Consider the following 22,517-nt stretch of genomic DNA (forward strand, 5'->3'; position numbering starts at 1 on the left):
TTTTTCCCCCCACAAAAGTCCTTTCCAAGTGGCATTGTTTTACTTTAGACCAAACCTTTGTATCATACTGATAACAGTCATTAAATCTGCTTGATGTATTTGTTCCCTCCTCTTTTGTCAGAATATATTTTTCTTGGTATTCTTTTCATTTCTTTCTCCTAATAGAAGCATGCATTCTTTCATGCCAATTTTTACATGTTTCCATATGATCATCTCCTTTATTTATCGCCTACTTTAAGGTTCCTGGTTCTACTCACCATCATTCTGACCCTGAAATGTATGAGATGTGTGAATTCTTTTTACCTATTTAAATAAGATATATGGGTGCTCAAGTATGCACACTTACACATGTTCTTTGTTTTGAGTACAAAATTTCTGTAATAATACAAACGTGTCTTTATACATATGATAAAATGTATAATATACAAAAGTAATTTGTTCATTTATAAAAAAGTATAAAAATGAAACATCCTCATTATAAATAAGCCTTGTGTTCCTAGTATTTGATAAGAGCTACAATACCACTGAGAATTCTTTGAAGGTAGGGGCCAACCTGGTTTGAATGGAGGTGGGAAATCCATGAACAAGTAAAGCTTCATTGAATTTCACTCTCATTCTTTCACCAAAGGTCATCTTATATACTGATTGCTTCACTTAACATCAGAATATTGTTGAAATAAAATTTTCTAATTTACTTTTATAAGCTACTTTTAACTCTAATGTTGCTTTTCCATTTTGCATTGCCACCATAAATGTTTTTATTTTCTTTGCTTTTAAAATTGTTGATCCTTTAAAAATTTCAGTTTACAAATTATTTTCTGTTAATTTTTTGTTATTGTTAACTGATCTTTGGTAAAAGCAACAATATAATAGATTTTAAGTTTTTATTTATCAATAACCTCAAGAATTTTGTAGCTTAATATAATTATATTTTAAGTTAAATATTAAAAATAAGTCTGTATACTTGAGGGAAAACTTTAGAAAGCATTTAGAACATCTAAAAAAACTACAAAACCCTTGTGAAATTATTCTGATTTAGAGCTTCACTTATTACAAGGGATTTTTATATTGTTATGTTAATGTATTCTTAAAGTATTCTTTTAATTCTTAAGATTTTAGAATGTCATTTTAACTTTGTGAATAGTCTTAGGTCAAGGCTCATTAAAATTTTTCTTCTGGGCAAGTCATTTAACCTTTTAGGAACTCAATTTTCTTATCTCTAAAATGAATGAGTTAGACTTAAATGATCTGTAAGGTTATTTTTTTAGCTTTAAAGAGCCAATCCTATGAAACATTTTATCATTTTATTTAGATGGTTTTTCTTATTAAATTCTACAATCAATTAATATCCTTAAGAAATTGAAAAAAAATTTTTTTAAGGCTATGTCTCCATTTACCTACAGGAATTGTTATTGCTTGCATTATCTGGAGTTTGAAGGAGCCTCTAGTCATCTAAAAGCACCAATATATTCATTAAAGCCCAGAACTGCATTAGGCCAAAAATGAGCAATTATCTGGGTAACTGCCTTTACTTAGAATGGTGCTAGTCCTTGCTGACTGAAAAGGAAAGTGTTCAGTTGGGTCATAAGTTTTGGGGGGAAGCCACTTATATTTTCATATGCATTCAAAACACAACCTGGATATTCAAAATAATGATACAGAAAGGTAACTATTTCATTTAAAGCATAAGGAGAAACAATAGCTCAGGACTATGGAGATAACTAAAGAAAAAAGTGTCAGCATTGTTGTTTTGAGAAAGCTGGCCTCTTGTATAAGTTTGGCCAATGCTGGCAGATTCATCAAGGCATAATTGAGCCTGGTATTTATGATCTACTTTGACTTGAGCTATTAGTTAAGGAAGAGACTTTATCCTTTTTAACTCTGATCAATTACATATATATTTTAAATTTGTCTTTTAAAATAGATGGTTGAGGGAGAAAGGGGAGAAAGGGGAAAGAGTAGTGCTCATTTTGATTAGCAAATTATAGCTGTGACAGTTCTTAGCTGTGTCATCACTCTCATGCTTCAGGGCAAAATCTCATCCTTTGTTGTAGAAATGATCTGTTATTCTATGAATTAATAAATAACCATAGGACTGAGTGAATGTGTTTATATCTTCCTCTGAAGCATAAGACATTGCAACGTGAAATGCATTATAATCCGATCTGTTATGAGAGAATGTTCTCATAAATAGTTGTAGGATATTATATTGAAAAAAAAAGATGAAGAAAACAAATTAATAACATCTTTAATGTTATATCTGTATCTTTTAGTGTTGTAAAAGAGGAAAATACAGATACAGAACAGGAGAGGAAAGAAGAAAAGAGCATTTCAGAAAGAGAAAATAGTGAAATAGAAGTAGTAAGTATGAAAGAATGAATATCTCTATTTTAATCACTGGATTTTGTTGTTTGTAATCCCTAGCATTTGTTTTTGACCTACTTTGGAAACAAATACCTAAGTAATATAGCAATAGAAGTTGTTGCATAAGGAAATTTTTCCTCTTATTAGTTTGATATATTGTTTTATCTTGGATTCTATCATTAAGGAAGTACAGTACTGATTTTGGTGTATACTTTTATTGCAGGTTATATATCATAATTTTTCAGTCATTTTGAGATTTTTGAAAAATGAGATTTTTTTTCTTTGTTCTTTTCATAGAAATATTTTTTTTTCATTTAGTAGTACCTTTTTATGAAGAAACCAGTTTTTCCCCCATAATAATTTAACATTTTACTTCATAGGAAGAAAACCAAGAAGCAAGTGAACATGAGGAAGATGAAGAAGATGAAGAAGAGGAGGAGGATAACATTGAAGCTGGTGAAAGCTCTGATGAATCTGATTCTGACTCAGATGAAAAAGGTACCTGTCCTTACCTAACCTAAAATGTTTTTGAAGAATTTGTGTGAATTTTTGTTAAACTTATGTTTTCTCATTTCTACAAAAATAGTTTTTAAGACCTTTGCACCCATATATCCATATTGTTTGTAGGAAATCAAATTTTCTATTATTGAATTAGTTATTGTATGATTTTCCAAGCAAGGTTTTATGTATCAAAGTGATGTGGTACTTGGTATGTTCAATGCCATTAGTTTTTGATTTACCCTGAGTTTTTCTTTTATTTGAATACCTTATGCCCACAATCATCTTTTGGGCACATTCTTAGTGTTTTTTCTCTTTTCTTTTATAAACAGCCAATTATCAGGAAGATTTAGCACATATTACTTGTGAAATTGCAATAAAACAAAAGCTGATTGATGAATTAGAAAACAGCCAGAGAAGACTACAGACACTAAAAAAGCAATATGAAGAAAAGCTAATGATGTTACAGCACAAAATTCGGGATACTCAACTTGAAAGAGATCAGGTGCTACAAAACTTAGGTAAGAATTATGCTTTAAGTTAATGTTAACAGATCATTGTCAGTTTTATCTTACATTGCTTTTTTTAAATGGAAGAAAGAAAATGAGAAGCTAGGTGAAAGTATCAGTCTCATTATTGTAAATAGTCATAAGCTTTTTTTTTTTTTTCCTTCAGGTTTGTGGCCTTTAAAAATCTATAATTACTTTCTACAAAGTTCAGACTATTTACTGCTATTTAATTAATCGAGCTTTACTGAATTGATTTATATTTTCGTATTTTATCTGAAATTAAAAAATTTTGCATTGTATCAGTAGGAGTAATGGAATGGGGGATTAAGAGAGAACAAACATTTATTAAGCACTTGCTGTTACCTTTGTGCTAAAAATTGTATAAATATTCTCTCTTTTGATCCTCACAACCCTTGGAGGAGGCAAATGCTATTTTTATCCTCATTTTAAAGTTGAGAAAACTGACACAAATGAAGATAAAGTGACTTGCCCAGAATCACATAGTTGTTAAGTGTTTGAAGTCAGAGTTGAATTCTGATTTTCCCATCCCCTGGTCCAACATTCTATCCACTGCTCCATCTATTCCCCCACCAAGAAGAGAACCATGTCTATCAGACTCTTTTGTAATAGTTTAGGAACTATTTTGTAGTAGTTATTCTCTTTAAAATACTGATTTGTGAATTGATGAAATCAAAACTCTCAAGTCATATAGATAGGGAGAGAGACAGATAAGATAGAGAGAAAAAGATAGAGGCAGAGAAATAGAAATAGGACTTATGTGCCAGGCATTCTGCTAAACATTGGGACTACAAAGAGAAGCAAGTCAGTGTCTGCCCCGAGGACTATATTCTAATGAGGAAAAACAACATGTAATGGGTGGCTAAGACATGCTGTATTCTCAGAGAATTCCAGAAAGTGACTTGGAGGCCTGATTCTGAACAAAAATAAAGCAAAAACTGACTTATCAGAGCTGGTATGGAGATAAAAGAGGGTCACTGCAAAGTATGATAAGGAATTTGCAGGGGAATATCACATTGAAATAATTCAAATATCTTTGGGTTGTTTAGGCTCTGTAGAATCTTGCTCAGAGGAAAAGGCAAAAAAAGTTAGATCTGAGTATGAGAAAAAACTTCAAACTATGAATAAAGAGCTACAGCGACTCCAAACAGCTCAAAAAGAACATGCACGTTTGCTGAAAAATCAATCTCAATATGAAAAGCAATTGAAGAAATTACAACAGGATGTGATGGAAATGAAAAAAACAAAGGTATTGATTTTTTTTTATTTCAAAGTGATTTTGGTATTTGGAATACTTGTCATTTGGTATTAGGAGGTAATAAACTATATTTGTTCGGCACAGTGATTTTTAATCTTGCAAGTGTCATTTTCCCCTATATCTGTGAAGAAAAAATTGCTTCTAGGTTATTTTCATCTTTACTGTTGTCATATAGAGCAGCTGAAATTCTTATTCTTTTATCCCTTTACCTTGCCACTTATGTATTTATTCTCTAAATTATGAAATATTTGTATAACTCAGTCATAATTTGTTTTGTAGATAGACTGCTTCACTTTTAAGATGATGCAACAGTTTATTTTCTAAATATACCAAACATAAATAACTGTAGAAGCACTAATAATATGTTTGTGTGTATAACTTTATTAACAAATTCAAGTTTTGGATCTCAGAACATGTAATTTAGAACTATAAAATAAAATATTTTGCACAAATATACATTAGAATCTTGTTTTTACATTAATTTTGTACCAATATTCCTTCCTCCAACTGAAACCAACTAATCTTTTAAAATTTACAGCAAAATTACAAATGCTTTCCTATAAAGTAAATTACATACAGTTCATATAATCTTCTTTCTTGTGATTCTTAAATACTTATCTCTAATTTTATTTATTATTTTAATTAAATTAAATGTACTTATTTAAATTAATTTATTTATGTAGGTTCGCCTAATGAAACAAATGAAAGAAGAACAAGAAAAAGCCAGAATGACAGAATCTAGAAGAAACAGAGAGATTGCACAACTTAAGAAGGATCAGCGTAAACGAGATGTGAGTCTAAAGATTTCAGACTTTATAAAATTCAGCTCTCCACCAATATCCAGTTTATCGTGGACATTGAATTCATTTGTTGAGTTGTTTAGAAGGAAATTCCTTGGATAAATATGACTATTCATGAAGAGAATGAATTAAAATTAACCTTACTATTCCAAGATATATGTGTGTGTGTAGATATGTGTGTGTGTGTGTGTGTGTTTGTAAAATCATAGAGAATAGGGAGAGAAACTGAGTATCTTTAAGTTGTAGTACAGCTGTAGAGATCATCAGATCAAGGCATCCTTGATCCAGAATTTGACAGGACCTCAGAGACTATCTACTTTTAACACCACCATTTTACAGTTGAAGAAACTGAGGGCCAGGGAAGGTTAGCATCTTACTGAAAGGCAAGAAGTAGGGTGTTTCTGTTTTAAGACATTTTTAAATAGAAATTCCTGGAGACTTGAGAAAGTTACTTATCCAAAAAGGATTTCTCACTAGACAAAATTTTTTCCCTCTCTCTTTGTTCACTTCTATATTAGCAGGCAGTTTTGTCAAACTTTAGAAGTTGCAGAGAGGCAGATTTTGGTTTAGTGCATAGGAAACTCTCTTAATAAATACTTTAAAGAGAAGGGAGCTACCTCTTTGATAATAGGTTCTCTACCACTTTAGGAGATTTTTCAAATCAGAGGGCTGATTAATTATTGTAGCCTGGGAATTTCTGTTCAGATAATTAGACTAGATATGTGACTAGATGTGATTCTATAAACCCTTCTTGAAAATGCATCAAGATATAGGTAATTTCAGGGAATGAAATGGACCTTCAGGCAGGCAGAGAGAGAGATTTCAAGAAAAGGCATTTCATTGCTAAAGCAGTGTGGTCCGTGTGTTTAAAGTTTATTTGTTTTAGCAACTGTTTTCCCTCTATTTAGATCATCTGTTTAAATATATTCTGGAGAAGAAATTTCTTCTATGAGGACAGTTGTTAGTTATTTTATAATATAGAGTTTTAGAGAATTGCCTGAGATACCGAGAATTTAAATGATTTGATCAAGGTCATACAGTCATGGGGCAGTGGTAGAAACTGAACCCAGATTTTTTCATAATCTGGGTTAATTTTTCATAATAATAAGGCTTCATCTCTGCTCTGCCATATGTCCTATGATGGAGTGACAGAGTAATACAGGAAAGACAATATAAAAATTAGGTGGATTGGAGATGGTTAAATTGCCAAACCAAAAAGAAGTCAAGAATGGCACAGTGTCAACTTGGAAGGATGTCTTTAGTGCCTTAGCATCTGGTCTTCAACGTTTGGTACTGTTTAATATTTTTATTAATGACTCTGATAAAATCATAAATGGAATATTTACGTAATTTGTCAGTGACACAGAACTGAGATCTACATTTAACAAATCAGATAACAGAATCAGGATCCCGAAAAATGCTATAATTATGAGCCAAATTTAATAGGGATAAGCATAAATTATTACAGTTGAGTTCAAAAGATCAGTTTAACAAATGTATTTGAAAAAAAGATTTTTAGAGTTTTAGTAGTCTAAAACCTCAATTTGAATCAAAGATGTTCTATCGGCCAAAAAAAAAAATCATAGAATGGATTAAGAAAAGCATTGTATCCTATTCTAAGGAAAAAAGTAGGGGGAGCCTTTGAATTCTGCTATTGTAAGATCGTTATCTGTAATACTGTATTGTATTATACTACATCTTAGGAAAGAAAGTAGTAAGTGTACAGAGAAAGATCTATGATTATAAAACATTTGACAAACCTCATCTCATTTAATCCTCACAGCTCTTTGGAGTAGTTAGTCGAGTGTTATTTCTGAGATTAGGAAAATGAGTTTCAGGTAGATTAAATAACTTGCATAACAGCCCATTAGCTCAGTGGTGGTAGAGCCAGAGCTTGAATCCAAATCTTCTGCTCAGTACTATATACCAGTGATATCAAACTAAAATTGAGATGAGCACTACTAAACTTTACATAACTATCTCTGCAGACCACTTATTGACTTAATTTTACAATGTTATATTTTAATTTATTTAATCAAATATTTGCCAGTTGTGTTTTAATTTGATTTGAACATGACTTAAAAGTTTTATGGTTCATGGCCTGCTTTATTTGATAGCTGTTCTGCACTATAGCATATTTTCTTTCAGTAGGACTAGATTGTAACAGAGTAAGAAATAAAAGGTTTTATTTTTACTAATCTGTCTTTTTTTACTATTATTTGTAGCATCAACTCAGACTGTCTTTTTAATGTCTTTTTTTACTATTATTTGTAGCATCAACTCAGACTTCTGGAAGCTCAAAAGAGAAACCAAGAAGTGGTTCTTCGTCGTAAAACAGAAGAGGTATAATAATGGGATTTATTGAAAATTTTGTAATAAATTTAATAATTTCTTAGGGTAAAAGGAATGACTTAATCTCTTCTCTTGTAGGTTACAGCTCTTCGTCGACAAGTACGACCCATGTCAGATAAAGTAGCTGGGAAAGTTGCAAGGAAACTGAGTTCATCTGATGTCCCTGTTCAGGATGCAGGTTCTAGCATAACCTCTGTAGATTCAGATTCAGCCAAAGCACAGCAAAAAATGAAAATACCAGTTGCAAGAGTTCAAGCATTACCAGTTATTCCAGTGAATGGTTCCAGGTAAAAATAATTCTTTTCTTCTTAAAAATTTATTTTATGTACTGTATCTAGTATAAAACATCTCATTTCCCCTCCTGTCTCTGCACAGAATGTCTTCTGTAGCTGGAATGCACTATCTCCCCATCACTACCCCTTAGAATTCCAAGTTACATTTAAAGCTTAGTTCCAGTGTCACCTTCTAGTTAAAACGCTCCCCCTCCTCCCATCAGATACTTTGTATAAATTTATGGATGTACATGTTGTATACTTAGATAAAATGTGAACTTCTTAAAGGTGAAGATAGTTTCATTTCTTTTTATCCTAAGTGCCTAACATAATTGCTTCTTGTTGATTGATTGATTAAATAAAAAACCTTGTATTGCTTAACAATATGCAATAAAATTCTGCTTAGAAATGTTTTTTATACAAATGTTCACAGAAAGAAATACCAGAGGAAGGGAATGACTAATCGAGTGTTTACATCAAAGACAGCTCGGATGAAATGGCAGTTACTTGAGCGCAGGGTCACAGACATTATTATGCAAAAAATGACCATTTCAAATATGGAAGCTGATATGAATAGACTTCTCAAGGTATGCTATGTAATACTTTAATTTAAATTTTATTTTCAAAATATTCTCTCCATGATCAAAAATGTTTTTCAAAATTTGTTTTCTTGACCCTGATGATTTTGTGAATATTTCATTTATGTCTATTTTTGGTGGTAATAGCAACGTGAAGAACTTACCAAAAGGAGAGAAAAACTTTCGAAAAGGAAGGAAAAGTTCATCAAGGATAATGGAGATACTGATAGAAATGTTCTTAACATCAATGAAGAGATGGAGTCACTAACTGCAAATATAGATTACATCAATGATAGTATTTCTGATTGTCAAGCCAATATCATGCAAATGGAAGAAGCAAAGGTCAGTAATTTTAAAAAAATGATGTCTTGGAGCACTGAAACATTTTAAAAATTAATATACACTGAACTTCTTGTGTTTTACATGATCTGATAAATTTGTAGAAGTAAATGCAATATATGGTTCAGCTTGTTATATCTACTCTTTTTGCTAATGTATCATAATGTTATGCCCATAGATATTAAAATTGATACTCCAAAAATGCTTATTATTTTTTCCCTTATTTTTAAATAATATTTTATTTTCTCCCCAATTACATGAAAATAATTTTAAACATTTTTTTAAAGTTTTGAATTCCTAATTCTATCCCTTCCAAACCTACTCAACATCCATGGTAAGCAAGCTGATGTGCAATAATATAAAACATTTTCATATTAGTCATTTAGTGGAAGAAAACTTGAACAAAACAGGAATAGAAAAAAGAAAGGAAGAAAGTAAAAAAAAAACAGTATGCTTTGGTCTGTACTTAGACAATATCAATTCTTTCTCTGGGAGATAGCATTTTTCATCATGAATCCTTTGGGACTGTCTTGCATCTTTATATTGCTGAGAATAGTTGTCATTCGTAGTTGTTCATCATAACAGTATTTCTTTTAAATAATGTCCTCTTATCAGTTCAAGTAAGCCTTGTCAGTTTTTTTTCTGACATTATCCTCCTCAGCATTTCTTAAAGCACAATAATATTCCATTACAACCATATATCACATTTTGTTTAGCCATTACCCAATTAGTGGGCATCTCTTCAATGTCCAATTCTTAGCCGCTATGAAAAAAAGCGGCTATAAATATTTTTGTTCATATTTTCTTTTTCCCTTTTCTTTAATCTTTTTGGAATACAAACTAGGTAGTAGTATTGCTGGATCAAAGGGTATGCACAGTATTTTAAGGCTTTGGTTATAGTTTCAAATTGCTCTCCAGAATGATTGGATCAGTTCACAACTCTACCAGTGGTACATTAATGTTCCAATTTTCTCATATCCCCTCCAAAATTATCATTTTCCTTTTCTGTCATGTGTGAGATGATATCTGAAAGTTATTTTAACTTGCATTTCTCTGCTCAGTTGTGATTAAAAGCATTTGTTCATATGGTTTGATTTCTTTATCTGAAAACTCTCTCTTCATTTGATAATTTATCAATTAGAGAACGACTTGTACTCCAATAAATCCTTAATTTATTAGGATCCTAAATTCTTCCCTTTTCCATAGATCTGATGGGTAAATTATTCTATGGTCTCCTAATTTCTTTATGATAAAGCCTTTTATGTATAAATTACATACACATTTTGATCTTATCTTGCCATATGAGGTACCTATCTCACAAAGCCTAGTTTTTGCCACATTGCTTCCCATTTTTCCCAGTAGTTCTTGTTTAGATAATGACTTTTTGTTCCCAAAACTTGGATTTTGGGGTTTGTTAAATACTAAATTCCTGTGGCATAATATAATATAATGTAATATAATGTAATATAATATAATATAACATAACATAACATAACATAACATAACATAACATAACATAATTATATGCCTAATTTATTTTATTGATCCATCAATCTGTTTTTTATCCAGGAACTATGATTACCACTTTATAATATAGCTTGAAATCTACCTTCTTTCACATTTTTTTCAATGCACATTTTTTCCATTGATTGATTCCTTTGATAATCTTTTGTTCTTTCAGATGAATTTTGTTACAATTTTTTCAATTACATGGATAGATGTTTAATTTTTTTACTTATTTTCTATTGCTCTTTATTGAATGTAATTTTTATTGCATTATGAAAAGAAAATGATGCATATAATATTTCTGCTTTTCTTCATTTGATTGTGAGATTTTTAATTTTTGTGTAGGTGTCATGTATTGTGGGGAGTGTGTGTGTATATTACTTTCTTTTCCCATTATTTTCTTCAGAGATCTGTCATATCCAACTTTCTAAAATTCTATTCACCTTCTTAATTTCTTTCTTGATTATTTTTTGGTTAGATGTATCCAGTTCTGAGAGAGGAAAATTTAGGTCTCCTGTTAGTATAGTTTTATTGTCTGTTTCATTTGGATATTCATTTAATTTCTCCTTTAAAAATTTAGATCCTGTGCTATTTGGTACATAGATATTTTATATTCATTTTAATGATATCTTTTAGTAAGATATAGTTTTCTTATTTGTTTTAATTAGATCTATTTTTGCTTACTTAGTCTGAAATCATGATTGTTACCCTGCATTTTTTGTTTTTACTAAGATTCTGCTCCAGCACCTTACCTTTATTCTGTGTATGTCTGTTTCAAATGAGTTTCTTGTAAATTAGATATTGGAGTCTCTCTTTTTAAAAAATCCATCTTGCTGTCTGCTTCTGCTTTATAGTTGAGTTTATCCCATTCACATTCAGTTACAATAATTAACTACATATTTCCCTCCATACTGTTTTTTCCTTGTCTGTCTTATCTCTTTCCTTTCATCCTGCCCCTCCTTATAAGACTACAATCTCCCCCAAACTTCCATCCCTTTATCAGTTCCTTCATCCCCACTTATCTTATTCATGTCCCTTTTTACTTCCCTATAGAGAATGATGAATTTTTAAAATGCAATTGAATATGTATTTTATGCCCTCTTTGAGCCGATTTTTAAAAAAATCATAGCTTTTAGGTAATCATTGAATTCTTAAATTATCTCTTCTTGATCAATTTTCTATGTCAGTTATTTTTCCAACAAGATATTTCACATTTTCTTCTATTTTTGATTTTGTTTTATTGTTTGTTGATAACTCATAAAGTTATTAGCTTCCAGTTGCCCAGTTCTAACTTTTAAGGAATTACTTTCTTCAGTGAGGTTTTCTGCCTTTTTTTTTTTTTTCCATTTGGCCAATTCCAGTTTTTAAGTAATTAATTTCCTTAGTGAATTTTTGTACCTCCTTTTCCATGTGGCCAATTCTATTTTTTAAGGAGTTGTTTTCTTCAAAAGTTATTGACTCATTTTTCATGATTTTCTTTTGCCTTTTTTTTTTTTTTCCACCAGTTTTTTCTTCTGCATTTCTCTTTTGCTTTTAAAAATCCTTGCTCTTTTGGAATGTCCTTTTGGGTTTCAGACCAATTTACCTTTCTCCTTGGGGCATTGTATATAATCATTTTGATACTATTTTCATTCTTTAAATTTGTGCCTTGATCTTACTTGTCACAATTTTCTATGGTTAGATTTTTTTTGCTTCCTGCAGGCTTCCTGGGATAGGGCATGACTGAACTTCCTTCTTACTCCAATGAGATAGACTCCAACTTGTCTTAGAGTGCTTCTTAACTCTAAAATTTTAATCTGAGGGATTGTTGTAAAGTTGTTTGGAGGAAAATTTGGGTGATTTTGGGGAGATCACCCACCATAATGGTATCAGAAGTCTTTATTGTTCTTCTGTATGATGCTCATAAAATTTTATCTTTTCTTTTTTCCTCATTGTTAAGTACTTATTTCTCCTCTCACCCTCTCCTGTGAAATTATATTCAATTCAACACATTTATTAAGGGCCTATTTTGTAAAACACGTTGTTCACCACTGTGGAGAATATGAAATCTATTTAGTGTAGTTTGTTCGTTTTACTTGATTTTTAACTATATAAGCTAATTATATAAAAATATCTTTTAAAAGTAGGTGCTTCAAGAAATAATAAATCATTGTTTGGGCTGCTTTGAAGTTTGTAACTAGTTTAAGCAATTTAACAGTATTAAGTACCTGCTATGTATATTCCTGGTTGAGACCAGGAATGCAAAGATGAAGTCAATATATAAAGTCCATATCCTTAGGAAACTAATATTTTAATAAAGGGAAGATGTAGACAGATCACCATGATACATGATGAAATATGATAATGTAACTAATAGATGTCTGGCAAATTCATTTCACACTCCACATAAAGCTGCAGACTTAACAAAAACATCATTGAAACCGTGGAAAAATAACTTACCGGCAAAACAGAACACTTTGGATTTTGTTGTGTTCTCAGTTGCTTTTCTAGAGGTCTCTAGGGCAGCCTTCCATTCATTTGAGTAATCACCACAAGAATAGCCAGGTGTTAAAGTCCTTTATTATCTTCTTCACAATCTAGTTTCCTTTCCTGGGGCCTGGGCCAGCTTTCTGGAGAGCCTTTCAGACAGGGCTTGGTCTCAGTGAGAGGAGCAGGAGGTCAGCCACCGTGAAGGTGTGAGATGAAAGTCTCTGAGTCTGTCCCAGCTTATATGCTCTATTTTAATTACTTTATCATAGATGTGAATCTTGTAGAACTAGTAAGTACTAAGTACATGTACTGAATTAGAGAATTATTAAGCACTATGCTAAACTAGTTAACTATTGTCTTATCAATTCCACCAACTTGACACCTTGTAAAAATCCCTGTTTCAAGAACAAGGGTTCTGGCCCATAATAAGTTTTAAATTTCTTTGAAGGGAAGGAGAAAGAGCATAGAAAAAATGGAAGGCAAAAGAAGGCATTCCCTCAGCTTCTGGGATTTGTAGATAGGGGAAAGTTCCCTATCTATAGAGTTTATATTCTATTTGTCAATCTGGGATAGTTCATGACACTGGCTACACTGAGACCCTGAGTGTTCTTGCCCTGGGCTGCCTCTGCCACAGTTTGTTTTCCCTCTGAGCCTTTGTCTTTCTTCTTGAAAACTGTTGCTGACCAACTTGGGGCAAGCCTTGGACAATACCCCAGTGCAATCTGTGTAATTTCTCCTTGCTATTTGAGCCACGTATTAGTCTCATGAACACATTTATCATAATGTTCAAGCTTTCTGTTCCATAAAGTCTTCAACATCATTTGTGGCCTAAGAGAGAAACTTGACTCTATGGCTGGCCATGCTTTCTCTCCATGCATGTAGTACTTTTTTTTAATTTTTCATTTTTTTTAATTACATATGAAAACAATTTTAATCATTCCTTTTTAAAAATTGTGATACTAATTTTCTCCCTCCTGTTCCCTTTCCCTGAGAAGTCAAATAATTTTATATATTATACATATGCAGTTATACCAAACTTATTTCCATGTTGTGAAAGAAAACAGAACCCCTCAAACAAAATTTTAAAAAGTAAAGAAAGTGAAAAATAATATACTTTGATCTGCTTTCAAATTCCATCAGCTTTTTCTCTGGAGGCACATAGAATTTTTCGTCATAATTGTCTTGGATCATTGTTAAGAATAGCTAAGTAATTCATAATTAATCATTATAGAATATTGCTATTGTTGTGTACACTGTTTTCCTGGTTCTTCTCACTTCACTGTGCATTAATGTATGTAAGTCTTTTCAGGAAACCTGCTCATCATTTTTAATAGTACAAATAAATTCACTTCTTATTTAGCCAATTATTGGGCATATCTTCAATTTCCAATTCTTTATCTATAGAAAAAAAAGCTACTATATTTTTGTATAATGAAGTCCTTTCTCTTTTTTTCCCCTTTTAAAAATATCTTTGGGATACAAACCTAGTTTGCTAGGTCAAAACTTTTGCAGAGTTTTATAGCCCTTAGGTATAATTCTAAATAGCTGGATTAGCTCACAACTTCACCACTTTTAGTTTCCCAATTTTCCCACACCCCCTCCAACATTTGTTATTTTCCTTTTCTATCATATTAATCAATCTGTTAGATGTGAGGTGATACCTAAGTAGTTTTCATTTGCATTTCTCTAATCAGTAAGGATTTAGAGCACTTTTTATAAGACTATAGATAGCATTGATTTCTTCAAATGAAACTGTTTTTCACCATTTGTCAGTTGGAGAATGATTTGTATTCTTATAAGTTTGACTTACTCCTCTATTTATCAGAGAATCTTGCTATGATTCCCCCCACAGTTATGTTTACTAACTGTATAGTACTCTTTATAATTTTTTTCCTTATTTATCCTTCTCCGTATTTCCCCCTGTCCCTTCACTTGTTTCTGTTTTCTGTATCCCTCAGTCAGTCTGAACTGCTATTTGGCCCTCCATCTCGTTCTAGTTTCCCCTCCACTTTTTTTTTTTAAAATTTTTTTTCATAATTATAACTTTTTATTGACAGAACCCATGCCAGGGTAATTTTTTACAACATTATCCCTTTCACTCACTTCTGTTCTGATTTTTCCCCTCTCTCCCTCCACCCTCTTCCCGAGATGGCAAGCAGTACTGTACATGTTAAATATGTCACAATATATCCTAGATACAATATATGTGTGCAGAATCGAACAGTTCTCTTGTTGCATGGGAAGAATTGGATTCAGAAGGCAAAAATAACCCAGGAAGAAAAACAAAAATGCAAACAGTTTACATTCATTTCCCAGTGTTCTTTTTTGGGTGTAGCTGCTTCTGTCCATCACTGATCAATTGAAACTGAGTTAGATCTTCTCTTTGTCAAAGACATCCACTTCCTTCAGAATACATCCTCATACAGTATCGTTGTTGAAATGTATAATGATCTCCTGATTCTGCTCATTTCACTTAGCATCAGTTCATGTAAGTCCCGCCAGTCCTCTCTGTATTCATTCTGTTGGTCATTTCTTATAGAACAATAATATTCTATAACATTCATAGGCCACAATTTACCCAATCATTCTCCCATTGATGGGCATCCATTCATTTTCCAGTTTCACTGGAAAATCACTACAAACAGGGCTGCCACAAACATTTTGGCACATACAGGTCCCTTTCCCTTCTTTAGTATCTCTTTGGGGTATAAGCCCAGTAATAACACTGCTGGATCAAAGGGTTATGCACAGTTTGATAACTTTTTGGGCAAAATTCCACATTGCTCTCTAGAATGGTTGGATTCGTTCACAACTCCACCAACTATTGCTTCAGTCCCAGTCCCAGTTTTCCCGCATCCCCTCCAACATGTTCATTATTTTTTCCTGTCATCTTATCCTCTCCACTTTTAAAAGATCTATCATGCTTCATTTATGCAAGATACTTTTATTTATTTTATCCCTTCCTCTTTCCCTAGTGCATCCTTCTTCCTCACTCCTTAATTTTATATTTTTAGATATCATCTCATCAGTCAACTCACACCCATGATCTCTGTATATTCTTTCTAGCTGCTCCAATAATGATAAAGTTCTTAGGAGTTTGAAGTATCATATTTGTAAGTAGAAATGTAAACAGTTTAACCCTATTGAATCCCTTATGATTTCTCTTTTTGTTGTTTCTTTTTCCTGTTGTTTCTCTTTCCTGTTGACCTTTTTTATGCTTCTGATGTGGAGGAGACACTGTCGCAAACTTCAGATTTTTTGTGCTGTGGTACTTGGGTGGGGAAAAGCATATGGTCTGTAATTTTTCAGTTCTTTTAAGATGGTATGAACTAAGGAGAGGTATGTCACCTGTGGCCTGTGCTGTGGTCTGTGAGCCATCCCAAGCACTCTTTTGTGACCTGGAACTGTGACCAGCGTTCCCCCTCCCCTGCAGTTACATGCTGCAGTTGCTCTGCAGAACTACTGATGGGCTATTCAACTGACTCCTGAACTCCAGTACTAGCAAAGGATTGCTTGTAATTTCTTTCTGACCAGTTATCAAACAGCTTGCCATCTGTTTTCTAAGAGTTCCAGAGCCCGCTGCTCCTGTTTCACTCCTTCCCAAGGCCTGCAGCTGGCTAGTTCTTGTTGGGGCCTGCTACTGGCAAGCTTATACAGGGGCCTCACACCTCACTGCTTGCTTGTGCATGTGATTTGGACCTGGCTGCTAGCTTGCCATGAGAAGTCTGGTGCTTCACTCTCACCTCACTGAGGCAGACCTTTCCTGATGACTTTCTGAGTTGTTTAACTCACCCATTTTAGTTTAGCTACTCCAGAATTTGTTATGAGTTGGTATTTTAAAGTTTTATTTTTAAGGTAGTTTGGAGGGTAATTTGGGAGAGCTCAGGAAAGTTCCTACTTTTTCTCTACCATTGACATATATTTCTTAAACTCATATTCATACTTTTACTTTATTTATCTATCTAGTTTATCATTTATTTTAAAATGTTATTTACTTATAATAGAGACACTCTTAAGGGTTTGGGGCTTTTGTTCCATATCTCTTTATTATTCTAAATAATCTTGAAATGGGAACAAAAATTCAACACAATTTTTACCTACTTCTTTAACTTTTATTTTATTTATTTTATTTTTATTTTAACTTTATTTCCTATTACTCTTCTACATATGCCTTTCATTCTAGCCAAATTGATATATTTATTATTCCTCCCCCCCTCACCTCTGAGAATGTACTTTCTTTCCTAAGTGGTTTTAATTATGTGTTCTTTCTTTCTTGGAATACTCTCTTCCACCTGCTCCTTCTGGAACACTTCTCAGTTGTTAAAGGCAAGCTCAAGCTTTCCTTCTCTTACTTAAAACTCCAGCCTTCTCATTTTTAAAAGAGAAGAAACAATTTTCCTACTGTGAGGAAAACACCATATAAATGTTAGTTTTTGGGGGTTTTTTTGAATACCACTGATTCATACCTTTGGGAGGACTTAGAATAGATGGCTGTATGGCTCCTTCAGACTTTGGGATTCTGTTCTTTTTTGATAAACCATTCCAAAGTGGTTTTTCTTTTTGACTTATGATTCATATGACACTCATACTGCTTTATATTAATTCTCTTTTCACATATGTATCTGTATCTTTTCTTCCTAATATATTATAAACATGTTTAAGGCAGAAACTATATTTTATGCATTTTTCAGATTGTCAATACTTAACTTCTTCAGTAGAGGTACTTCTTCCACTTAAGGAGATTATCATCCTATATTTTCTCATCCATTGTGATTTTTCCCCCCATGTTTTATTATAAACCTTCTACAAAAGATTTACCCAAATAGTTTGGAAGCTTTTCTTTTGTGTTTTTTGTTTGTTTTTATGTATTATGGTTGTCAAAGTAGAATTTGGACTCCATTGTTTTTACTAACTGACTGACCCATTTATTTTTTCAGTTACACATGTCTTTGGTAAAATGAAAGTAAAAAATATTCACATCTGTCGGATTAGATATTAAAACACTTTGTGAATATTCAATATATAGTTGTTAATTCATTTCGCTTAAATTAATGATCCAATTTTGCTTTTGCTTCAGGAAGAAGGAGAGACACTGGATATTACAGCAGTGATAAATGCTTGTACTCTTACAGAAGCTCGGTATCTTCTAGACCATTTTCTGTCAATGGGCATTAATAAGGTAAATATATTGTAGTGGATACACTAAATATCATATGAAATATTTATATTCTCTTGAAATGTTTTAGTCAGTTCTAGCCCAGTTCTACATAAAGCACATTTGTCATAGCAAATAATATTCATTGGTTCTGTGAAAATGTGTTTATATTACATGTATATGTCAAACTGATTTTTCAAAATTAAATTTTATTTTCATGATGATCCACCTTTTCTTTTTTCTTCTCCTTAGTACACTGTGTTCCCTCCTTTCCTCCCCCACATTGAGAAAGCAAGAGAAACAAAATCCCATTACAAATCCATATCATCAAGCAAAATAGATTCCCATATAACAATGTCCCCCCAAGATGTCTTAATTTGAATTCTTAGTACATCCCTTTCTATCAGGATATGGGTAATATTTTATCATGAGTTCTCTGGAATTGTGGTTGATTAAAGCCTCTAAATTTTTCATAAACTTTTTGTCTTTACAACTCCATAGTGTTCTGACCCCTTGACTATTTAGCAAATCAAGAATGACTCTCACATCATTGGGCTTAGATGTAGTTGTTTTATCTGATGCTTTGTGACCCTATTTGAAGTTTCCTTGTTAAAGAAATTGGGATAATTTGCCATTTTATTTTCTGTAAAGTTCGGGCTAGATCCCTGGAGGCCTCAGGATCAGCCAGAGTCAGGATAAGCAAAAGTCCTTGGTCTTCAGGGGGAGAAGTGAAGGCGACAAACTGCCACAAGCTGGCCACCAACCTCCCTTCTCCTGGTCCTGCTGCAAAGTGAATCTCTCACCTCTCTCACTCCACCCCCTAATCCTTACTTACAGTTCTCTTAACCCCATTTAGCCAGCATTAACTGAGAGAAGAGCAACTCCAAACATATGCTAATAGAGTCATTGTCCAACAGGGTAATTAGCCTTAAGTGCTTGGTTGTCTGATTCAAGCCCTTTTCAATTGTCCAGCTTATTTTTCAGATGAGGAAAGCAAACAGTGAAATGTGCTGAGTGTCACACAGCTAGTAAGTGCCTGAGGTCAGATTTGAACTCGGGTCCTCCTGACTTTAGGTCCAACTCTCTATCCATTGTTCCACCAATCCCCTGGATGTGATCTACTGAATCAAATGGAAGATTAAACTAGGTCTTGTTTATAATATCATGTTGTAGGTAAGGAATCTGAGGTGTCTTCTAACTCTAGAATTCTATATTTTAATGATGTTACTATGAATAAAACATTGTTTTGGTAAGTGTTGTATGAAGTATGACTACATTTCCCAGTTATCTTTGTCTTTATAGCAAGAATTAGACATTCACACAGTCCATGTGCTTACCTTTTTAGGGGTGTTCCATAAGGAATGCCTATGTTGAATGAGGAGTTGAACTACTTGATTTAAAATCTTATCTAATCTTCTTTTAATTGAAACTACCTACCTGCTTTCCATATGAAACATAGCAGTTTTCTCCACATTAGATCTTAATTTGTAATGTATTCTTTTTGAGTTAAAAGTAGCAAAATCACTTTTGTTGTTTATTTTTCACTACTTGTCTTTTATTATCCTAAAAGTGTTGAAAGATAAAGGTGCTAAACAATTTACCTTTTTCACTAAGCAAAGATAAAAGCCCTGAAGTCTAAAAAATCCCAGCATTCTTGCTTTGGCTTAATATTAATTTTTAGATATGCATTAAGAAATCAAAGAGGAAAGAAAATAATCAGTTTCATTTTAATTTGCAGTCTGTGATTGGAAGAATCACAGTAAAAATCCTTTTACTCCTCAGTGAATAAAAAATATTATCATAGATAATTTGTGTTAAATTTTCCTCTGTTTCATATCACTTTTTCCCATGGTGAGTTTTGGATCTCGATCCATTTCCTTCAATTATGAAGGCATATGAGAATATATGTTTTGTTCATATTTTGAGAGACACTGTTTTAAAATGTTTATTTTTGGTAATATTTCAGGGTCTCCAAGCAGCCCAGAAAGAGGCTCAAATTAAAGTTCTTGAAGGTCGACTTAAGCAAACAGAAATAACTAGTGCCACTCAAAATCAGCTTTTATTCCATATGTTGAAAGAGAAAGCAGAATTAAATCCTGAGCTAGATGCTTTACTAGGACATGCTTTACAAGGTAATTTTGTTTACATTTTAGTTTAATAAAATGCATGATTTTTTTTAGCTAATACTGCCTGCTATGCTAGATATTTTTTCTATTACTTTTGTGAATAGATGCTGTATTCACTTATGCTTCTGAAAATTATTCTATCTTTAATTTGGATGTAGGGACTTTTTTGAAGATAGAACAGAACAGTAAAAAAAAAAAAAAAAAAAAAAGATCACTTACAAAATATATTTAACCCCTTTGAGCCTTTTTTCAATGTTGTGATTTTTAAAATCCAAATAAACTTCTTGAATGTCCTTAAGACTTAAGACATTAAACTATTTTTATTACTTGCTTTTTTATATATATTTCAAAAGATGAAATTGTGTTGCTATGGCATCTATTCTACTTCTCCTAAAGTTAAACAGAACATAATCTTATTTTATGTGGGAATTTTTGAAGTTGGATCTGTTTTGATTGGAGTGTTGCTTTTTGTTTCCTTTTTACTGTTGTTTACACAGATCTAGATAGCATATCAGTAGGTAAGTATGTTAGCTTTTTGTGTACCTTATGGCTGCATGAATTACTAATTATTCATGTCCACTAACTGTGGTGCATCTTAGTGTTGTTGTTGTTTTTTTTTTTTAATAGTCAATTGCTTTTGCATGTACTGTTTTTGTCAAATACTCATCACAGAGTTACTTTTCCCCATAATTCAAAACTTGTTTAGTGTTTCAATTTATCACTTAACCACCTAAAGGTAAAGCAAGAAATATGCTCTCATTAATTATCTATTTTCTGAACTTTTATAGAACCTTTGATTTGGTAAAATCTAGATAGTATATTACTTCTCATGTTCTCTTTTCAACTGAGAGATATATAGAGATATATAGTCAGTGTTAAAGATGTATCTATTAACTTCTATTCTTTGTTTAACATTATAAAATAACTTATTTTGGATCCCAAGCCCTTTGTGAATTTGCATATTGTGTTGTTATTAATCAACCTGGTATTCTTTAAGATAGACTTTATATACTGGCATGTCAATGTTGTATACTAAGATGTTTGTGTTTTTATAATCACAAAATTAAGAAAAGCATGCATTTCAAACTGCTGCCATGGCTTATATGTGGAATTTTATTTTTTGTCAGTTTAAGAAGAGTAATTCTACACATAATATTAGGAAATTCAACTTTTCTATATTTGATTTTGCATCAGAATACCCAGAGGTATTAGCTAAATTTCATCTGCAAGGTAAAATTTGAAGGGTTCTTTTGAAATATTTTTATTACTTTTATAGAATAAACCTTGACTTTGAAAATTTAAGAAGTAACTAAAATCTCTTAAAAGTCTCATAGGATAGAGAAGCACAACTGAAAAATTAAATGGAAAATGTTGTTGAAGTCATGTAGATTAAATAGTCATTATAAGTTTGCATTTGGACTATTTAAATGATATATTGGGAACGTTTAGATGATGCAATTCAATTTCTCAATAATTGTGTTTATGTCTGTATGTCTGTGTGTGGTGACATAATAGATAGAGCCAGCCTTAGAATTGGTGAAGACCCAAGTTTAAATTTTAAACCCTGGTGTAACCTGGCTATAGGACTTTGGGATTTTAATCCTTTAGTGCCCTGTTAAAACTCCACCACCTAGCAGGTGCTGAATAACCATCACAGAGAAAGTTTCCTTGTTGGTTATATTGTTTATACCACTGAAATCTCAGGTCCAGGCTACATACTTACATATATGTATGTATGTAATTTTAAGATGATGATTGAAACTATATATTATTCTTTTTACAGCATTCCAAAGACTTTTTATTCATTTCTTTTAAAAAATTAAATTTTTTTCCATCAACAAAAATTCATCTTTTCCTAATCCTGCTGCCCTTTCCTGCATTGCTCTCCCCATTGAGAAAGCAGAAAAACAAAATTAAAATCCTTGTTACAAACATGTGTAGTCAAGCAAAACAAATTCCTATTTGGATATGTCCAAAAATTGGTTTTAGTCTTCACTCTAAGTCCATCACCTCTGTCTCCTGAAATAGGCAAAATATTGAATTCTCTGGAATCATGATCGATCACAATATTGATCAGTGCTCATCCCTAAGTCTTTCAGAGTTGTTTAACTTTATAATTTTAGTGTTATTGTGTAAATTCTTTTGATTGTACTCCTTTTTGTATCATTTTTCTTAGATCATCCCCTTCATCATTTCTTACAGCATAATAATATTCTATCTTACTGATATATCATAATTTGTAAAGCCATTCTCCATTTGCTACAATTGCTATT

General features: G+C 32.2%; 1 protein-coding gene across 6 annotated transcripts in view; it reads left to right on the forward strand.

The window, feature by feature from the left end:
• The window catches only part of KIF21A (kinesin family member 21A), a 160,071-nt gene that overhangs the window by 99,784 nt on the left and 37,770 nt on the right, over positions 1-22,517 (forward strand). For 4 of the 6 annotated variants that reach the window (XM_031940477.1, XM_031940478.1, XM_031940482.1 and 1 more), the window contains 12 exons: positions 2,274-2,361; positions 2,745-2,862; positions 3,195-3,383; positions 4,439-4,638; positions 5,331-5,438; positions 7,722-7,790; positions 7,878-8,086; positions 8,505-8,658; positions 8,797-8,991; positions 18,041-18,142; positions 20,085-20,250; positions 20,742-20,762. In XM_031940477.1, coding sequence (XP_031796337.1) covers positions 2,274-2,361; positions 2,745-2,862; positions 3,195-3,383; positions 4,439-4,638; positions 5,331-5,438; positions 7,722-7,790; positions 7,878-8,086; positions 8,505-8,658; positions 8,797-8,991; positions 18,041-18,142; positions 20,085-20,250; positions 20,742-20,762 — 1,619 coding nt within the window. The remainder of the gene's footprint in view (positions 1-2,273; positions 2,362-2,744; positions 2,863-3,194; positions 3,384-4,438; positions 4,639-5,330; positions 5,439-7,721; positions 7,791-7,877; positions 8,087-8,504; positions 8,659-8,796; positions 8,992-18,040; positions 18,143-20,084; positions 20,251-20,741; positions 20,763-22,517) is intronic. The other 2 variants (XM_031940479.1, XM_031940480.1) reach the window with 1 other exon arrangement.

This window comes from Sarcophilus harrisii, chromosome 5, assembly GCF_902635505.1.
Source record: "Sarcophilus harrisii chromosome 5, mSarHar1.11, whole genome shotgun sequence".
NCBI lineage: Eukaryota > Metazoa > Chordata > Mammalia > Dasyuromorphia > Dasyuridae > Sarcophilus > Sarcophilus harrisii.